Source organism: Carassius gibelio, chromosome A23 (genome assembly GCF_023724105.1).
Source record: "Carassius gibelio isolate Cgi1373 ecotype wild population from Czech Republic chromosome A23, carGib1.2-hapl.c, whole genome shotgun sequence".
NCBI lineage: Eukaryota > Metazoa > Chordata > Actinopteri > Cypriniformes > Cyprinidae > Carassius > Carassius gibelio.
In genome coordinates, this window is record NC_068393.1 from 20,203,798 (window position 1) to 20,226,042 (window position 22,245).

The 22,245-nt window shown below is 37.2% G+C and overlaps 1 protein-coding gene across 1 annotated transcript; it reads left to right on the forward strand.

The window, feature by feature from the left end:
• The first annotated feature begins 6,681 nt into the window (after positions 1 to 6,681).
• On the forward strand, positions 6,682 to 10,720 carry LOC127944926 (SLAM family member 5). The gene is made up of 5 exons (XM_052541352.1): positions 6,682 to 6,808; positions 8,212 to 8,538; positions 8,679 to 8,738; positions 9,223 to 9,474; positions 9,782 to 10,720. Exons 1-5 carry the CDS (start codon positions 6,772 to 6,774, stop codon positions 9,919 to 9,921), a joined length of 816 nt encoding a protein of 271 aa, XP_052397312.1. The 5' UTR covers positions 6,682 to 6,771; the 3' UTR covers positions 9,922 to 10,720.
• The last annotated feature ends 11,525 nt before the right edge of the window (positions 10,721 to 22,245 follow it).

Sequence of the window (22,245 nt, forward strand, 5' to 3'; positions counted from 1 at the left end):
TTCATTGTAGTCAAAGTAATTTTATCTTTTTTAAAGCAAAACATAAGCTTCTAAGTTTTTCCAAAATGCCACTGCCAATTTGTGTGCCTTCAGTTGTTTTTTTCACTAACCCAGAATTCTGTTCAGTATTCCTTATCAGGACTTTCAACAATTATATTGCACTCAGTTACTTCGGGGATTATTTTTAACAAATCGGCACATACATTTATAAATGTTTATTTCTCTGGTTCTGTCTTTGTTTAAAGCCAATACATTTTTTAGTTTTAACTTTCCAATCAGAATCAAAGCTCAGACTGACCATTCTTTCAATGAATTCAGAGAATATTTTTAAAGTCAGAGCTTCAGAGCCAAACTGTTTACAGCATTTGCTCTCTTCTGTTTCATTATTTCTATCAGGGCTTACCAGGTTACCTAATTTGTCAGTCATATTTCTATCATAAACCAAAAACATATTGAGGCGGCGATCTTACCAACAGCACTTGACTTCTGCGTGATGAAACTGCAAAGTATATTCCAGAATTTCCATATACTGGTCCAATCCAATCAGGGTCATGAAAACTACATTTTAGCTCTTTTGGGGTTGTTCCTGAGGCATCCCAGATCAATCAATACTTTCCCTTTGCATATATCCCTATATTTTTTATAGGTGCACATATGAATTATCACTATTTATTTTTAAACACTAATTTTGGATACTCTGTTCCCTAACCACTGACCTGGCCTATTTCTAAGCTCGGGGCGCCCCCGTCTGTAATGGTGGGTGATCGAGAGTTGGAAGAGCGAGATACGACTAGAACCCCCGTCTAGCGTCTTACATTCTTCTCGGGATTTCCCATACCCCTACTTTGGCTTCCCTGGCCGTAAATGCACTGCCCTTTATGGCCTCTCGTGCTTTTCGGCTTTCTGTGCTTGACCCAGCACTGCCTATTTACGGCTCTATGTGTCCCTTGTCCCTCGGTGCTTGACCCAGCACTGCCCTTTACGGGTTCACATGCCTGTTAAGAATGCGTTTTTGTCCCCCCCTGGACTGTGCACACCTAGAAAATTTTTACGTCTCTCTCTAAGACCTATAGGTGTGCACCTGTTCCCTCTGTAACTGTACACATCTCTAAATATCTTATATCAAGACCTACCGATGTGTACTTGTACCCCTTATACTCACAAGGTTACTTATTTACAGGTATATTGTGACACCAATTTACCTTACTCCACCCTGGAGCTGGTGTCTACCCCCTCACGTCTGAGTGAGTCTATCGTTCCTCCTTCTCTCGACCCCCTCCACTTACAGACAGTCCCTAACCAATAATATTAAATCTAAAATCTTTCCTACCTTGGTTTGATGATTGATCAGGGATGTCACCAAAGAACTATTGCCCGCCGATCCTCCACCATTAACTGTAGGGGAATTTACAGTTAAGACCCAAGGACCAGATATATTTCGCAATGAAGACCAGGACTCAGAGATGAGTTCAATTAATAATAATAATTTTACTTGAAGAAAATAGTTTGCAATTTCATCAGCAGAAGTCAGCTTCAACACTCTCGAAGGAGTTCGCAGGCCGCCCCCAGTACAATACAAAATCAACCACAGTTATACCCTGACAGAGGATACTAATTGCGTCAATACATGAGTCAACAAAATTCTGATTGGTTCCAAAACCTAGATAAAACTCTCCAAAGACGTAGATCTGATACGCTGGACACTGGCAGTTGATTGTTTGTCCTGGGACTGTCTGAGCTTCTCCCTGTACAGACAGATACTAACACACATACACAGAGAACTTATCTAAAATTCAAGGCTTTCTAGCACTGGCAAGTGTCTTATCATTACGGTTGGATACACACACATAATATGTGGACATTAATCTTGAGGAAAAGAAATACAGCACACATAAGGTTACACATTTCACTCTTGCTATAACTTGATTAATAGTCAAACAAGAAATCATGTAATAATATAATATAATATCAGTATGAAGCAGACATGGGGACTTGGTCCCATCTCTGGTATGAAGGATATGGCAACTCGGCATCCACTCCTTCACCGTCTTAGGGTAGTAACAGCAACTTTGTGTGCATTGCTTTGGACATGTTCTGCAAATTTTTGAGTTGCCTTTTTCCAGTTTCGGAAACCAGTTTTGACAAATGTTGGATCTGCATTCTTGGCCAAATTTGATTTTTCATGCCCAAAAGCTTGAGCACAGAAAAAACATAGGATTCCATTGAGTCCTGAACTGTAGTGGAGCCAAGGAAATTCACGGTACCACTTTTCTTGGAACCTTAGCGTTTTGTTGGTGAGCTGCTGCACTGCAATGAGCTTGGGGTTAGCATTGTTGGGTTCAGCATCCTGCATTCTGCACGCTGTTGCCTGTCTCACCTATGAAATATGAAAATGTGCTAGCCTGTTTCTGACATGACATGATTAAAATTAAATACCCGACCCTTTAAACAGCACATACCTGCAACTCTGAGCTACTTTTCCCTGTCTCACCCTCCCTGTCTTTAAGCAGCTTTACCTCATCTGTTCTCTGATATGAAAGCATGGCATAAAAAATAAATAAACAAAAGTTCAACACAACTGAAACTATATTTTAACAGTCAACAGAAAAATATCAGGGCCTGATTCTGTTTCTCTCCCACCACACAAGTGAGCAGGTAAATAATATGAAACCACACCCATGTGATGATGTGAAAAATATTCTAAACAAATAACAACATGCAATTTGGCTCCTACAAGAAGAACATTTAATTTGATAATATTCAAACTGTATTCACTATTTATCATGTACACTTCTTCCCTTTTATCACCAACAAATCAAAATCACCTGGCCTTTCATACAGCACATAACCTAGCTGTAACGTTGTGCTGCTACTGCTTTTCCCTATCTCACCCTCTCTGTTCTGAAGCAGCTCCACCTCATCTGTGCTGTGATATGAAAACAACTGAGTTATGATCATATTGAGTCCACATAGCCAGAAAAGAGTGTCTGGATTTAACATTTTAAAAACTGGGTGTGCTACATTCATTTTCAGATTAATGTGTTAAAAAAAAACTGAGTATCAATAACTTTACAGACTAGATTGGGCTGATGTGTAAAACTATACTCAGGCTCACCACATAACCATAACACTATTTATAATATAGGCTAACTCAGGCTAGCTCGACATTAAGCCTTTTCTTTGAACATGTAAATCACAGTAAATAACTTCCATTTTAAATGAACAAATATTGTAAGTGAACAACAATAGCTCAATTTTAGAAAAACATTTATTATTAAGACTTGTTTTATTTCTGCATCTGAGTATAATGAGTTGAGTAGCCTATAACAGCAGCCAGAGTCTGCTTGTCATACATTGCTGACAGAAAACGCTGCTGTTTAAAGTGGACACAGAATGTTCTAGGCCAGTGGTCCCCAACCTTTTTAGCACCAAGGACCGGTTTAATGTCAGACAAAATTTTCACGGACCGGGCTTTAAGGTGTGACGGATAAATACAAAATAATTCGTATAAAACTTTATTGGCAGCGTCCTCTTAACATCATGCCAACAACATAACATGAATAACATCCTCTCTGCCCCCTAGCCCACTTTTTTTCACTGATTATGGTCACTATGGTGACGTTTAAACATGCCTAAAAAATAAGATGCACCACAAAAACGAATATAAATCCATGAAAATAACACAGAGCATCTGGCCTATTTCCAAAATAAAAGATCGCTATGGCTCAGCACACTTCTACCTCCACCTCTGTTATTTGTTTTGTAAAAATCCACCGCTCACGGCTCTTCTGGTCCAGTCAGCGCAAGGCTGTGCCACAGTGTTGTTTTGTGTTGAAAATGTAAAAAATATATATAATGAGCGAGTAAATCATGAATCCATTTTGCAAACCGTGTTTTTGTCTTATCCTGAATCACTACGGTGCACCTATAATAAGTGTTTATATTCAGACTTTCAGTCTGGTTGGGGTCGGCAACGCTGCAGAGTAGCACAGTACCTGCATGATGTAAACAGAGAGAAGTAGCTCCGGCTACAATGTTCTTCCGCCAGACGCGAGCGCCAAAAGTTACCGCCTGCAGGCTGCAGCTTTAATGTAAATTATTTATTCCTTCTTGTGCGGCCCAGGTACCGGTCCGCGGCCTGAGGGTTGGGGACCACTATTCTAGGCAACATTAAATGTTTAGGTTAGCTAGCTAACGGTCTGAAGTTAACTAGCAACACAGTGTATGTTAAGGTTAACTCATCAACAGGTGTAGACCATAGACTGTAAAAAAAAAAATAAGTAGACAGATATTTTGATTACCCTGACCTGAGCTAATTTACTGAATCAACCAACTCACATCTCCTTTCTTTTTTTTCATCCATGAAGAAAGTAATCTGTTGCTGGTGTTTCATGACTGACTGCGATACCGGCAGCTCGAGACTGGGCTGCTCAGTAGAACTTTCAGTGCGCTTAGTTACACTATTTAGAGTGTGCACGAGACATCCCTGGCTGTACACGGACGCGCGCATCGCCACAGACAGGCAGGATGTTTGTTCTGCTAGGTCCTTCTCCTCCGTTACGATGACGGCGCGCGGTTAAAACAAACCCATAACAAACGGGATTTTGAAAAGTGTGTGTGTGTGTTGGGGGGGGGGGGGGGGGGGGTGCTGTGAATCATCAAGGAATCACTTTTAATCCTTGATTCTGGATCTTGTATTTTTTCAATAGTACACTCTTTAAAAAAGGATTCATTGGGGCTCTATATAGAATCATAGGGTTCTTTAATCAACTCCAAAGAACCTTTTATGATAAAAAAGGTTCTATAATGACAAGAAAGAACCCAGATTTTTGGAGAAAAACTGAAATGGCACTCTTCGTGTGATATTGAATAACTACATAAAATGATATAAATTTATACATTTTCTAACTTCCATATCTTGAATTTTGTGATCATTCACATGCATTCAAAGAATGCACTCAAAATGCACACACGCACTATACTTCAACATGTAACTTTACATTAGCCTAGATGCATGCACTTTTTAGGCACGATTTGTTTAGTTTTTGAATATACTTGATACTGTTAAAAGGCACATCATTAAAACCAATAATATGAGTTCACATATCACACCTAAACACGCTTGGAAAACGTAATTAGAGCTAGGTACTAAATTAGTTAAAAATGCCTATCCATACAGATATGATTCGCGAACCCCAAACTGACTCACATGATTCGGGGACCAGCTTTGAACTCCCGAAATTACTCAAATGATTCGCGAACCCGCTACGAACTCCCGAAATGACTCAAATGATTCGCGAACCCGCTTTGAACTCCCAAAATTACTCAAATGATTCGCGAACCCGCTACGACCTCCCGAACTGTTTCAAATGATTCGCGATCCGCAAACTGATTAAAAGGATTCGCGAACCCGCTACGAACTCCCGAACTGATTCAAATGATTCGCGATCACCAAACTGACTTGCGAACCCGCTTTGAACACCCGAACTGACTCAAATGATTCGCGAACCCGCTACGAACTCCCGAACTGATTCAAATGATTCGGGAACCCGCTAACTCCCGAACTGATTAAAATGATTCGCGATCCCGCTCCGAACTCCCGAACTGATTCAAATGATTTGTGATCCACAAACTTATTTAAATGATTCGCGACCCCGCTCAGAACTCCCGAACTGACTCAAATGATTCGCGAACCCGCATATGTGCCAGTGTTTAAATGTCTGTAGAGAAACAGAACTCTACTGTAATATCAAACTCGCGAACTAATGACAAAATCTGTTCACAATCTGTGTAGAAATCCAAGACGCCAATGATCCTTCAAACTGCAATGAAACGGCTCTCACCTTTAGTGCACTCTGTTTTCCCACCCCTTCAACCCTTTTAACCTGTTAACTGTCACCCGTCCTCTCTGTGGGACGCCTACATTTACTTCATTACAATTAAATCTAATCTAATCGTGACTATATGTATATATATCGTTGGAAAGGTCTAAGACTCCCAAATATATATTTTATCAATGTTTTTTGTTAAAAATTATGTAGGAAAAGTAATAGATTAATTTATGACGAGAGTGCCCCCTCAAAAATCTACATTATAACAGGAATTTTGACCTTTGACATTTGAATTTGAATTTAAATTTAATTTCGTTTAAAAACGATTAAAAACGTTTGTTTGTTTGTTTGTTTATGACGTTTATAAAACTAAGAAATGAACGAAAAATATTTCATATTCAACACAAAAGGAAAAACTTAGATATGTAATTTAATATAATAAATGTAGCCCTACTAGTTTTTCCTCTATTTATTTAAACATTAGCCAATTACAAAACAGTCTAGCATTCCTTGTTCTGTTTTCTTGTTCCTCAGACATAACAGAAGGCTCTAAAAAGGGGGATAATAAATAAATAATAAATAACTTTATTATTATAAAAAATAATAAAGTTAGTAGGAACATTAACATATTAACAGGTTGATTATTTTCTGGTAAAAAAATAAATAATAATAATAATAATTATGTTTCCCGCACATCTGTCTGCCTGTTTGGTGTCTAAGCCGATTAATGCATATGGATCAGTTGGAAAAAGTTATAAAGGTGAGCGGACAGGTGTTTGAGAGGCAGTTTTCAGTACAGCACTGCCCTCTTCTGGTGGAAGCCATGTGACTGATGTCATTACAGGTCACTTCCTCCAAAGACCATCTGCTCAGTTGAGTTTCAGGTTCATCATCGAGAGGACAACAACTCAACGCAATATCAACAAATACATTCATCAGTATGTGGCTTCTCATCTTATATTTCATCTGTATAGAGGGTAAGATGACACACATTACATGCATATTTTAATTGGAATTGTATTTAATTGTCCTCAATGCAAAAGGTTTCACTTTAAAATGTGTCTTGAAACTCAGCACAGTTCCATGCTACTATGAACATTCACAGATAAGCGAATATTCTTATGACTTGCATAACCATGAACTTGTGAGAAAATGCAGCTGAACATATGGCCTGTAAGCACATAAGCAGTATAAATTATTGATTTCTGATCTTAAGTAAATATACACAATTCATAACAAGTCTATAACAATATATGCAATATATGAATGTTCTTTTTAGTAATTGTTTTGTAGTAAATAATAAAAAAAAAAAATCAGCTGTGGAATCAAGTCATGGCAATACATTTCTTGATGTTGCCACGACACCAACAAATCAGGAAAAAATATATATTTAAAAAAATATATAGCCTACACAAGTCACCTTAGTGGAAACACTGACATAACCATTTCCTGCTGACTTACACTCTGCATCTTTACAGTCACACAAAGCTAAATTTAGAAAAGGAAAGAAAGAAAGAAAGAAAAAAAGAAAGAAAGAAAGAAAGAAAGAAAGAAAGAAAGAAAGAAAGAAAGAAAGACATTGAATTTATATATTTTTTGGTAATCCCCCCCCCCCCCAAAAAAAAAACTAATCTGTTAATAAGTTAATCTAAAGAGAGCCATATTTTCATTTCTGCTGTTGGTTTCACTTTTCAAGGTAAAGAAACCACTTCTGTCCTTTACATGCAGTATTGTCTGAAACCGCAAAAAGACTTCCTTTCTCCATCTTTAGATCATGTTCTGTCAAACCACAGACCTGCTGATACAATACAAACAATCATGAGAAGAAGAAATCAAAGATCAAGCTATTAATTCAAAACCTTTTCATCATTTAATCAGTTGTTTGTTGGTCAGGGAGTCTTGATTTTTAGCCACTCGACCACACTTCAAGTTTAGATCTGGTTAAGACAATTCATATGAAATTAACTCTATAATCTTCTTCTCTGAAGGATCTTGCATCTAAGTCTATGGTTTCAAAAACAGTAATCCTATAATAGTAACTGCATACTTCATGCATGCTGCAGTGGATTTTAGGAGATTTCAGCAAATCCAACATGAAATGGTTACAACCATGCATGTTTTTGATAGATAAAATAATTCACATTTGTGATTCAAAAGATCCCGTAAATTAATAATTTGCATGTATTGAAATGTATGCATGAAAATATAAAATGACCTGAGCTTTGGTTTGTGTCGACCGCAGTGGGGTTATGTGGTGAACTGTCGGTTCCCCAGAACATCAAACCATTGAAATTCAACCGAGGTTTAGAAACTGTAATTATCATTACCATATTAGTCATTTGTTTACCTGTATAATTCACCTGTCTTCACACTGTTTCAGTGGGTGGAGATGTTGATGATGCTGAAACAGTTATAGTGATGGAGAGAGGGGTTCTCAATCTGCAACCTGGAGTTGATGATCTGAAGGGAGATGTTCAGATACTGTGGTCTTTTGAAAGTGGCAGACAAAATACACGTGTCGCGCAGATGCATCAAGGGAAAATGTACACTCATTATAACACGCAATTCACTGGCAGAGTGCAGTTAGAGCAAACAACTGGAATTTTAACCATCTCAGACATCAGGACTAATCAGTCTGGACTGTATGAAGCCTTAATCATCACCAGTGCACACATCACAGCACAGAGATACATAGTTCATGTTTATGGTAAGTTACAGCTGCATCCAGTAAGTTATAGGATAATAATTGTTAGATTTGGTTCCATAGTGATTACTGCACTGCAATATTGGCCTCTTTAAGAGAGATATGGCTTTAAGATGATGTGCATGTTTCCCTTTGTCCTAAAGCACCCGTCTCTGTACCTTCCATCAGGAGAAACTCATCAGTGAGTGTGCACCAATCAACAGGTCTGTCTATTTACTGGGGACACTTGTAGCTTACAATTCACACTTTTTTCTCTCAGTTGTGAGTTTATAATTCTGCCTTTTTTTCTTGGAATTGTGAGATTTTATCAGAATTACGGGGGGAAAATCAGAACATGCTACATATAAACTCAGAATTCTGAGGAAGAATGTAGAACTGCGAGATGTGAACCTAAGATTCTGAGAAAACTTATTGCGAGATGTAACTTTAGAATTCTGGTGAAAAGTCAGAATTGTGTGACATAAACTTGGAATTCTGGGAAAATAAGTCAGAATTGTGAGATGTAAAACTCACATTTTTATTCCATGGTGGAAATAAGCTTCCGTAAAATTACCCCAGAACTTCTGCAACAATACTAAAGAAAACATTACAATCATTTGAGCAGTTTCTATATAATGAAATTTGTTAGGACTCTTTTTTTTTTATTATAATAGCAGTAGAAATATCAGTGTCTTTCATGTATTTCAGGTACACAACACGAAACGGAGGATTTCTGCTCTGTGTTCTGCTCGGTGAAGAATGATCGTGACGTGTCTATCTCGTGGTATAAAGGGAGTGAAATAGTGAATCAGAACAGCAATCCTGATCTCAGCATCAACCTCAGTTTATCATTAGATCTTCATTATAATGATTCAGAGACCTACAGATGTACGGCTGTGAATCCAGTGAGCAATAAGAGCGTCCGTCTTCACAAGAAAGAGATCTGCTCACCACAGGAAGGTATGAGAAATACTACCTTTAGATCTCTCTTCCTGCCACAATAGCCTCTGTACAGCGTTTTCACAAAGACATTAAATGGCACAGAAGATTGTTACGTCCAGATTCGTAAGTTTCTGTTTGTGTGTTCAAGCAGTGATGTTTCTCTCTCCATCCCGGACGAGCCCCCATTTACTCTTACGTTTTCCTGATTGATCTAGTGCTGCTGCACATTCATTTCACCACCATCCATTTTTGCTGTTTCATTCCTCCCCTAGACCAGTCAGGAAAACGTAACAAGATGTTTCTGAACACGTCTCATCTCTTTCAGATTGTCTGGATCACTGTGGCGTCACTGAGGCTCTGGTTCGTCTGGTTCTGTCTGGTCTGGTGGGAATCACCGCTGTTGGATTTCTTATTGAACATCTGATGCTCTGCTCATCTCAGAGAAGAGCTGCTGCTTCTGTGTGATGGTGGTACTTTTGTTAGATTAGATTCTGCGTAATTGCTATTTACATTCTCACTCTTAAAATATAGATTTTGGTACTGTTGTATTTTATAACTGTGAACCAGTTTCTATAAAACAAAAACAACAAAGAAGTTCTGTAAAAATGTACAGTAGTATGGCATATTTCGATTATGTATTTCTATTATAACAAAGAGGCTTATTCATGTGGTCTGTTGTACATCTATTATTTAATTAGAGAATGAAACTAATGAATGTAGTTTTAGAAATAGTTCCTTACCTGATTGGTTGAGCAGTGTTTAACTGGTAACTAGTGCCATATTTAGTGTGCATAACATTGCTGCATTTTTTTGTTGTTAGACAATATACACATATTTTTTTTGCATATTTTTATGTGGGGGATTTAGAATGTAAGAACTAGGAATAGTTTACAAAATGTAGTTTTTTCCTGTTTTATTTATTTAATAGCACATCTCTAATGATAATTAGGGACACTAATATAAAATCTGATCATTTCTTTAATGAGATGCAGATGTTTTTCTCTGTATGTTTACTTCCTGTTGTTACGTCAAAAGAATCAGTTTAGCCAACACACAAGTTACTAACAGAAAGGAAAGCATTTGAGATGATAAAAATGTTTTTATTTAATCTTTCAGATGTTTTGGTTCTGCTTCCATCTTTTAATCAAATCAACTGTTAATTCTGCATAACCAGTTTTACTCTGAATATATTTTTTGTATGATTATGCAGATTTTAAGAAATACACTGTTGTAAATCTCTTTATTCAGAGAAGTTTAACAGAATGCACAGACAATACAAAAATCTTATAATGCTCACATTTCATACAGGAACAACAAATAAACTCTCAAATGCAAAAACCATCTTGGTCCAATACCAACAGCATATATCAATGATTAAAAAATACTTTCAGAAACAATCTTGAATCTTCACTGCTAAGTTAGGGTTTGAAGAAACAAATCAGAAAATGACACACATGATCCCAAAGTCAGCAGCTGATTTTCAAATCAGAATCAGAATGAGAATAAGCTTTATTCGCCAGGGGTGCGTAAACACACAAGGAATTTGTTGTGCTTCTGTACATACATACATACATACACATCTGACATGAGAACAGAAACAAAACTTTAAATAGTAAAACTTCGCAATAAATAATGTGTATGAAATGGACTCTTACTTCACTACTCAGAGATCACAAAAGCTAGGATAAGATTTATATGCCTTTATACACCAAAATGAAATGTGTGCTTTTTCTTTGCAAACTATTTATATAAAACAAAGGAGGTATTTTAGTGTACATTGGTGCTACATTTAAAAGCAACAGTTATTTGGCCATTCATACTAATGCTTAATTATTAGATTAAAGAGTATTTCTAAACATTTGGCACCATCTGGTGGACAATCTTCAGAGCCCTAATTATCATGCCCCCCCAAAAAAAAATCATAAAATGCCAAACATGACACCCTACTGTCTTGTGGAGTTCAAGGAAAGATAAGCATTGTTTAAATGAACAGCTGTGTGTCAGTAGCTGCCTCGCAATCACTTGAGATCTCTTGGTAAAACAGCACCAGAGTAACAGAAGAGGCACAGTGGTTACACTCCTGAGTGAGTGAAACGACATTTGATTCCTTACAGTAGACCAGCCTGTTATTTCATTCAGCTTACTCCTGCACTGGATGAGTTTTTATAGTAGGCTAATACAGTAACTATAAGTAACTTCCATGATCACTTTGGGAGTGTTGGCTGAGGCACTTCCTGTAAGTCAACAGAAAAACTCAACTACAGGATGCAATGCAAATCCAGTGAAAAATATAACTACTTTATGGTTAAACAATCCATTGTCAATGCACAGCAAAAATTACACAATCCTGCATCATATTTGCTGGATAAAATCCAGTAGTCCTACTTGTTTCTTACTAACTTCTAACAAAAGAAAACATTATTCTTGTCTTCCTTTGTACTGTTTTTCACATGTATGAATGATCCTGAAGACATTATTTGATGACTAATCCTGATTTCAAGGCCAGATGTTTTGTGTTAAAGCTGTGGATATTTTACTGCATCCTAACAGCAACAAAGAATTGTGTAATTCAATAAACCTGTGTCTGTGTTAGGTTCTCTGAAATTAAAGAGCATACGACATGGTCCACTCTTCTTCTTCTTCTTCTGCTTATTACGGGTCTGCTCAGGATCCGCTGTTTGACGGCGCCGCCCGGAGGTGGAGCTGATCCTCTGGGAGGCAACCAAAACGAATTTGACAGTCACTCGGGTTTGGTGACTTGAAGGCGGATCCGCCTAGGAGTCTCCTGCTGTGTGGGAAAGATGTTTTTAACATCAAATCTTTGCATCCAGCTAAAAAAATTCCATAATTCTCTATAATTCGCTTTCTCTAGTGAAAAAATGCATCTCCTGTTGCCTCTCACTTTACAATCCAGCCACATATTTGTTTAACTGTTTTAAATCTAAATCTGATTTCTCTCCTGATTCAGACTAGACCACTTTTTCACTGGAGGAAGTGTTTTTTAATGGATTATGAACTCCTATTTTAGCTGAAAGCAACAGTCTGAAGTTAAAAACATCTTAATGCTTCACAAGACATTTACTGATGGACTGGAGTGTTGTGGATTATTGTGATGTATTTATCAGCTGTTTTGGCTCCCATTCTGATGGCACCCATTCACTGCAGAGCATCCATTGCTGGGACACTGATGCAATGCTACATTTCTCCAATTCTTGATTTAATCAGTGAATGATTAACCCACAGATGCAATAATTGTCCTCATTATAACTGATCTGGAAGATTAATAAACCTCACAATGCTAAATTCTCTGTGCCGACCTAATAGATAATTTGTATTTTCCTTCAGTTTTTAATTTGCAGTTGAGGACCCTGGGAATCCCATGATGGTCCTGTGCTGTTTTAACCTCTACAGAACAGAATGAAGGAGTTTAATGTAGACGGATTGTAACCAGGAGGCTCTGATAGACCTATTTTAAGATGTCTTCTAACCATCTATTTGACATCTGATAGGAAACGATCTATAGATGTATTGCAGATGAGTAAACACTTTAAAGATTACGGCTTGCAGATGCAAATGCAGACGTCATATAGACATCTCTGTGATGAACGATCGCTATCAGTGTTGAGCATTTTTTCAATAATATATGATCATGTAAATGTTCTTTGCTGCTTTCTGTAACTTATTCGCTGTTTGAATAACTTTGGAGATAAAAGCATTGTGATTACATTACATTCAGTTGTAGTAAAATGATTTTATTATTATTTTATATTGGGTACTTGTCTAAAAGGCGGCATGATGTGTGTATTTGATAGATTACACTAATATAAGGCTACTTTTAGCCTTACACTGGAGTTGGTTAACCCCCTGTCTATGACACAAACCATTTGTTAATGTACAGTTTGTGCTTACATTTGCTGATAAGTCACTTATGAGATAAACATTCATCCTGTGAAACATCTAACCTCTGACCTAGAGTCACTAGACGCTAACATCCTGCAGAGGTGAGACTCTCTCTCTCTCTCTCTCTCTCTCTCTCTCTATTACATAATCACATAAACACTGCTCCGGGTGTGTGCTCACAGTGTGTGTGTGTGTGTTCACTGCTCTGTGTGTGTGCATTTCGGATGGGTTAAATGCAGAGCACAAATTCTGAGTATGGGTCACCATACTTGGCTGAATGTCACTTCACTTTCACTTTCACTTTCTAATCACAATGGGCATGCATTCAGCATTATTATTACATCATCATATCACCATCACCATTACATGACAATTGTCATCACCACATTATCACCACTATTGCCATAAAATCACCTTAATCATCACATTATCCTCACAATAACATCAGCATTATCATCAAATTATCACCAACAACACTATCGCCATAACATCACCATAATATCACATTGTTGATGGCGCAGTGGATAAGACACATTCCTTTGGTGTGAGAGACCTGGGTTCGAATCCACTGTGAAACACCAATGTGTCCCTGAGCAAGACACTTAACCCCTAGTTGCTCCAGAGGCATGTGACCTATGACATACATAGCAATTGTAAGTCACTTTGGATAAAAGCATCAGCTAAATGAATAATGTAAACACCTTTTTTTGTATAATATAACTGTATAATCTAAATGCACTCTCAAAAAATAAAAATCTGAGACTGTGTAATGCTGAACAACCAAACGTTTTATTAAGATAAATTATTATGTACATTAGTATTTACACTAACAAAAAATATTCTGCCACAAGGAAACAAATCTAAATAAATATAATAATATTTTTATATTATAAACACTATTTACCCTCCTACACTCACGTTTATGTTGACTGCAAGATCCTAAGTTAAGGTAACTTACAGGCTAATTGACGTTCAGTTACTTGCTAACGTAGCATTCTATCTGGGTAATACTATCACCAGTTAATACTATTTTCCACAGAATATGCATTTGTAAGCCTGGTCAGTCACTACTGCTAGTTTTTTTGTGGCTAGCTAGTTATTTTGCCTACTTACACTCTGATCTGCTTTATGAAAAAGCTTCTTATGTCCCCTTTCTTCTTCTTGGGTGGCATCTACAAAGTACAAAAAGGGGCAAAAAAAAAAAAAACCCGGAATATTAAAATGTCTTTACTCTGGCAGAGAGCCCTTGTAACTTACCGTCGGCGTCGTCAACATGCGCGCGCACACAAACCACCCGCTCGCTGCTAGTGCAAGCACAAAAGTAAGTAGTGCAAGCCCGCGCGTGTAGCCTGTCAGATACCCCGCCGCCAATCAAATTACGGGGTTTCTTATACTGTCGTCGTCCTGGCCGTTAGAATCGATCCAAATAGCAGTGCAAAGATCAAATTGCAGTTCAAAGGAGCTTGCTAAATATTGGTAGGGACAAATTTGTCATCTCAAAATATTGATAGGGACTAGTACCTAGCGTTAGGGGTGGGCGGATCGATCTAAATATCGATAGTATCGATGCCAACACTGGTATTGGTATCGGATCGATACAATTGTAATTTAATCGATATTTTAATTTAAATATATCTCATCTATGTTCATTATACTTTGCTCGTGTCTTCTACCTCTACAATCCTGAGCAAACGCTGCTTTCGCATCCTGGCCCACTTTGCTACACCTCCCCCTCCTGCTGCTCTGCTGTGATTCGTTGTTGTGTCGCCACGTGACTCACTGACACAACACGCCGAGGAGCAGCGAACAGAGTGAGCGAAGCTGATAGCACATTTAGAAGGGGGGTTCCAGGGAATGTAATTGCACAGGTATATTTGTTCTGTGTTTGTTCTTCAGTAATAATTGTGTGCACTTCATTTCATTTGCTTTTAAAACCAGAAAAAAAGGGAGATTTTTTGTATTCTTTATTTTATTATTAATTTTTCTTAAAAGGCTGTAAATAATTAATTCTACAGTGCCTAATAACTAATAATTTTGTGAATTCAATACATTAATAACAAATATTGGCTAAATAAGTGATCATTCATCTACCTCAGAAATAATGACATAGACCTACTGCACTCCCCTACACAACAGTTTTTTTTTTTTTTTTAAGTAAAAAGTATAGTATTGGTATCGGTACTGACTCTATATTTATTTGGTATCAGATCGATACCAAATTTCTAAGTATCGCCCACCACTACCTAGCGTCCCCCCTAAACCTACGCCCATGAATAAAACACAACACATGCAACTGAGGTACAAGAAGGCTTTACTTTCAAAAGTCATTGAAATCATTTAAAAATCAAATCGACAAGCAAAAAAAAAAAAAAAGCCTCAAGTCCAAATATTCATTTATCACCAATGAACTGTTTGACAAAAACTTCCTGCTCCGATGTCCAGATCTGAATTTTAAAAAATCACAAACAGGCTCCGAAGTCCCGATCTGAATCCACCGAGTCGCGAACAGCCTCCGAAGTGCCGATCTGAATCAAAACAATCAACAATACATCCTTAAAGAGTTCTATTTTTTTTAGAAAGAAAGAATAAATTGTACTGACCACAAACTGATAACTGTAGTGTTTATTGTTAGAAAGACTTCCTTTTTAAATAAATTCTCTTCTTTTTAACTTTTCATTCATCAAAGAATCCTGAAAGAATATCACAGTTTCAGCAGCACAACCCTGATAATAAATCATCATATTAGAATGATTTCTGAAGATCATGTGACACCGAAGACTGGAGTAATGATGCTGAAAATCACAGAAATAAAAAAGATTTTAATGTATATTAAAATAGAAAAATGTTGTTTTACTTCATAATAATATTTCACTTTTTTCAGTGTACTTTTGATCAAATAAATGCAGTTGTGATGAGTAAACTCCTTAAAAAAAATAATAATCAGTTTTTTCATCAAAATAAATCATTCTGATCCCAAACTCTGAATGGTGTGTGTGTGGCACTTACAAACTAATCCCCAAAATAATAAAGATGTTAAATACTCACCTGAAGAGGAAAAAATGTTGCATCACAATGAAAGGATGTGTGAAGTACACTTTTCTGTAAACTGAGCCAAACATTTTTTTTTACTGAGAATATTTACTGTATTGCGCAAGTTAGTTCATACTTAGATATAATTTTATATAGAATATTACATTTTCTTTTCATCATCATCTTTAAGAGTTCATGATAATTTCTATTTAACTTTATTCCTCAGTTGATAAATCCATCCACAATTAATAAAACACAACACATGCAACTGAGGTACAAGAAGGCTTTACTTTCAAAAGTCACTGAAATCATTTAAAAATCAAATCGACAAGTAAAAAAAAAAAAGCCTCAGGTCCAAATATTAATTTATCAGCAATGAACTGTTTGACAAAAACTTCCTGCTCCGATGTCCAGATCTGAATAAAAAAAAAAAAAAACACAAACAGGCTCCGAAGTCCCGATCTGAATCAACCGAGTCGCGAACAGTCTCCGAAGTCCCGATCTGAGTCAACCGAGTCGCGAAAATGCTCCGAAGTCCCGATCTGAATCAACCGAGTCGCGAACAGTCTCCGAAGTCCCGATCTGAGTCAACCGAGTCGCGAACATGCTCCGAAGTGCCGATCTGAATCAACGGAGTCGCGAACAGGCTCCGAAGTGCCGATCTGAATCAACCGAGTCGCGAACACTCTCCGAAGTGCCGATCTGAATCAACCGAGTCGCGAACATGCTCCGAAGTGCCGATCTGAATCAACGGAGTCGCGAACAGGCTCCGAAGTGCCGATCTGAATCAACCGAGTCGCGAACAGGCTCCGAAGTGTCGATCTGAATCAACCGAGTCGCGAACAGGCTCCAAAGTGCCGATCTGAATCAACCGAGTCGCGAACACGCTCCGAAGTGCCGATCTGAATCAAAACAATCAACAATACATCCTTAAAGAGTTCTATTTTTTTTTTAGAAAGAAAGAATAAATTGTACTGACCTCAAACTGATAACTGTAGTATTTATTGTTAGAAAGACTTCTTTTTTAAATAAATTCTCCTTTTTAACTTTTCATTCATCAAAGAATCCTGAAAGAATATCACAGTTTCAGCAGCACAACCCTGATAATAAATCATCATATTATAATGATTTCTGAAGATCATGTCACACCGAAGACTGGAGTAATGATGCTGAAAATCACAGAAATAAAAAAGATTTTAATGTATATTAAAATAGAAAAATGTTGTTTTACTTCATAATAATATTTCACTTTTTTCAGTGTACTTTTGATCAAATAAATGCAGTTGTGATGAGTAAACTCCTTAAAAAAAAATAATAATAATCAGTTTTTCATCAAAATATATCATTCTGATCCCAAACTCTGAATGGTGTGTGTGTGTGTGTGTGTGTGGCACTTACACACTAATCCCCACAATAATAAAGATGTTAAATACTCACCTTAAGAGGAAACAATTTTGCATCATAATGAAAGGTTGTGTGACGTACACTTTTCTGGAAACTGAGCCAAACATTTTTTCACTGAGTAAGAATATTTACTGTATTGCGCAAGTTAGTTCATACTTAGATATACTTTTATATGCTATATTACCTTTTCTTTTCATCATCATCTTTAAGAGTTCATGATAATTTCTATTCAACTTTATTCCTCAGTTGATAAATCCATCCACAATTAATAAAACACAACACATGCAACTGAGGTACAAGAAGGCTTTACTTTCAAAAGTCATTGAAATCATTTAAAAATCAAATCGACAAGTAAAAAAAAAAAGCCTCAGGTCCAAATATTCATTTATCACCAATGAACTGTTTGACAAAAAATTCCTGCTCCGATGTCCAGATCTCAATAAAAAAAAAAAAAATCACAAACTGGCTCCGAAGTGCCGATCTGAATCAACCGAGTCGCGTACAGGCTCCGAAGTGCCGATCTGAATCAACCGAGTCGCGTACAGGCTCCGAAGTGCCGATCTGAATCGAACAGGCTCCGAAGTGCCGATCTGAATCAACCGAGTCGCGAACACGCTCCGAAGTGCCGATCTGAATCAAAACAATCAAAAATACATCCTTAAAGAGTTCTATTTTTTTTAGAAAGAAAGAATAAATTGTACTGACCACAAACTGATAACTGTAGTGTTTATTGTTAGAAAGACTTCTTTTTTAAATAAATTCTTTTCTTTTTAAATTTTCATTCATCAAAGAATCCTGAAAGAATATCACAGTTTCAGCAGCACACCCCTGATAATAAATCATCATATTATAATGATTTCTGAAGATCATGTGACACCGAAGACTGGAGTAATGATGCTGAAAATCACAGAAATAAAAAAGATTTTAATGTATATTAAAATAGAAAAATGTTGTTTTACTTCATAATAATATTGCACTTTTTACAGTGTACTTTTGATCAAATAAATGCAGTTGTGATGAGTAAACTCCTAAAAAATAATCAGTTTTTTCATCAAAATAAATCATTCTGATCCCAAACTCTGAATGGTGTGTGTGTGTGTGTGTGTGTGTGTGTGTGTGTGTGTGGCACTTACGCACTAATCCCCACAATAATAAAGATGTTAAATACTCACCTTAAGAGGAAACAATGTTGCATCATAATGAAAGGTTGTGTGACGTACACTTTTCTGTAAACTGAGCCAAACATTTTTTCACTGAGTAAGAATATTTACTGTATTGCGCAAGTTAGTTCATACTTAGATATACTTTTATATGCAATATTACCTTTTCTTTTCATCATCATCTTTAAGAATTCATGATAATTTCTATTCAACTTTATTCTTCAGTTGATAAATCCATCCACAATTAATAAAACACAACACATGCAACTGAGGTACAAGAAGGCTTTACTTTCAAAAGTCATTGAAATCATTTAAAAATCAAATCGACAAGTAAAAAAAAAAGCCTCAGGTCCAAATATTCATTTATCACCAATGAACTGTTTGACAAAAACTTCCTGCTCCAATGTCCAGATCTCAATTAAATAAAAAAAATCACAAACTGGCTCCGAAGTGCCGATCTGAATCAACCGAGTCGCGTACAGGCTCCGAAGTGCCGATCTGAATCAACCGAGTCACTAACAGGCTCCAAAGTGCCGATCTGAATCAACCGAGTCGCGAACAGGCTCCGAAGTGCCGATCTGAATCAACCGAGTCACGAACAGGCTCCGAAGTGCCGATCTGAATCAACCGAGTCGCGTACAGGCTCCGAAGTGCCGATCTGAATCAACCGAGTCACTAACAGGCTCCAAAGTGCCGATCTGAATCGACCGAGTCGCGAACAGGCTCCGAAGTGCCGATCTGAATCGACCGAGTCGCGAACAGGCTCTGAAGTGCCGATCTGAATCAACTGAGTCGCGTTCAGGCTCCGAAGTCCTGATCTGAATCAACCGAGTCGCGTACAGGCTCCGAAGTGCCGATCTGAATCAACCGAGTCGCGAAAAGGCTCCGAAGTGCCGATCTGAATCAACGGGGTCGCGAACATGCTCCGAAGTGCCGATCTGAATCAACGGAGTCGCGAACAGGCTCCGAAGTGCCGATCTGAATCATCCCAGTCGCGAACAGGCTCCGAAGTGCCGATCTGAATCAACCGAGTCGCGAACATGCTCCGAAGTGCCGATCTAAATGAACGGAGTCGCGAACAGGCTTCAAAGTGCCGATCTGAATCAACCGAGTCGCGAACATGCTCCGAAGTGCCGATCTGAATCAACCGAGTCGCGAACATGCTCCGAAGTGCCGGTCTGAATCAACCGAGTCGCGAACAGGCTCCAAAGTGCCGATCTGAATCAACCGAGTCGCGAACAGGCTCCAAAGTGCCGATCTGAATCAACCGAGTCGCGAACATGCTCCGAAGTGCCGATCTGAATCAACGGAGTCGCGAACAGGCTCCAAAGTGCCGATCTGAATCAACAGAGTCGCTAACACGCTCCGAAGTGCCGATCTGAATCAAAACAATCAACAATACATCCTTAAAGAGTTCTATTTTTTTTTAGAAAGAAAGAATAAATTGTACTGACCACAAACTGATAACTGTAGTATTTATTGTTAGAAAGACTTCTTTTTTAAATAAATTCTCTTCTTTTTAACTTTTCATTCATCAAAGTATCCTGAAAGAATATCACAGTTTCAGCAGCACAACCCTGATAATAAATCATCATATTATAATGATTTCTGAAGATCATGTGACACCCGAAGACTGGAGTAATGATGCTGAAAATCACAGAAATAAAAAAGATTTTAATGTATATTAAAATAGAAAAATGTTGTTTTACTTCATAATAATATTTGACTTTTTTCAGTGTACTTTTGATCAAATAAATGCAGTTGTGATGAGTAAACTCCTTAAAAAAATAAATAATAATAATCAGTTTTTTCATCAAAATAAATCATTCTGATCCCAAACTCTGAATGGTGTGTGTGTGGCACTTACACACTAATCCCAACAATAATAAAGATGTTAAATACTCACCTTAAGAGGAAACAATGTTGCATCATAATGAAAGGTTGTGTGACGTACACTTTTCTGTAAACTGAGCCAAACATTTTTTGTGTCTCTGCCGGGGATTATAGATCAACATCGCCACCTGCTGTCGACACACGGTTATTGGTAGTGATGCTACAGTCAAAAATCAGTAATAATACAAACTTATCCAAATAAAATATATAAAATAATGGATTCTATTTTAATATCCTTTAAAATATATTTTATTTCTGTGTTAAAAAAAACACATAATAAATAATTCTGATCCCAAACTCTGACCAGTGTGTGTGTGTGTGTGTGTGTGTGTAGCACTTACACACTAATGCTCACAATAATCAACATGTTAAATAATCATCTGAGGAGGAATATAATTTATATAGGGGGATATAATTTGACATGCAATATTACCTTTTCTTTTCATCATCATCTTTAGGAGTTCATGATCATTTCTGTTCAACTTTATTTCTCAGTTGACAAATCTGAATCAACAGAGTCGCGAACATGCTCCGAATTCCCGATCTGAATCAAAACAATCAACAATACATCCTAAAAGAGTTCTATTTTTTTTTAGAAAGAAATAATACATTTTACTGACCACAAACTTTTGAACTCTAGTGTTTATTGTTAGAAAATACTTCAATTTTAAATAAATTCTTTTCTTTTTAATTTTCCATTCATCAAAGAATCCTGAAAGAATATCACAGTTTCAGCAGCACAACCCTGATAATAAATCATCATATTAGAATGATTTCTGAAGATCATGTGACACTGAAGACTGGAGTAATGATGCTGAAAATCACAGAAATAAAATAGATTTTAATGTAAATTAAAATAGAAAAATGTTGTTTTACTTCATAATAATATTTCACTTTTTCCCTGTACTTTTGATCAAATACATGTAGTTTTGATGAGTAAACTCCATGTCCAGATCTGAATTTAAAAAAAAAAACACAAACAGGCTCCGAAGTCCCGATCTGAATCAACCGAGTCGCGAAAAGGCTCCGAAGTGCCGATCTGAATCAACGGAGTCGCGAACATGCTCCGAAGTGCCGATCTGAATCAACCGAGTCGCGAACAGGCTCCGAAGTGCCGATCTGAATCAACCGAGTCGCGAACAGGCTCCGAAGTGTCGATCTGAATCAACCGTGTCGCGAACATATTCCGAAGTGCCGATCTGAATCAACCTAGTCGCTAACACGCTCCGAAGTGCCGATCTGAATATAAACAATCAACAATACATCCTTAAAGAGTTCTATTTTTTTTAAGAAAGAAATAATAAATTGTACTGACCACAAACTGATAACTGTAGTATTTATTGTTAGAAAGACTTCTTTTTTAAATAAATTCTCTTCTTTTTAACTATTCATTCATCAAAGA

Coding starts and splice junctions, on each gene's coding strand:
- LOC127944926 (XM_052541352.1), top strand. CDS start 6,772: ATGTGGCTTCTCATCTTATATTTCATCTGTATAGAGG. Junction 8,539..8,678: donor ATACATAGTTCATGTTTATG/GTAAGTTACAGC, acceptor TTTGTCCTAAAG/CACCCGTCTCTGTACCTTCC. Junction 9,475..9,781: donor GATCTGCTCACCACAGGAAG/GTATGAGAAATA, acceptor CATCTCTTTCAG/ATTGTCTGGATCACTGTGGC.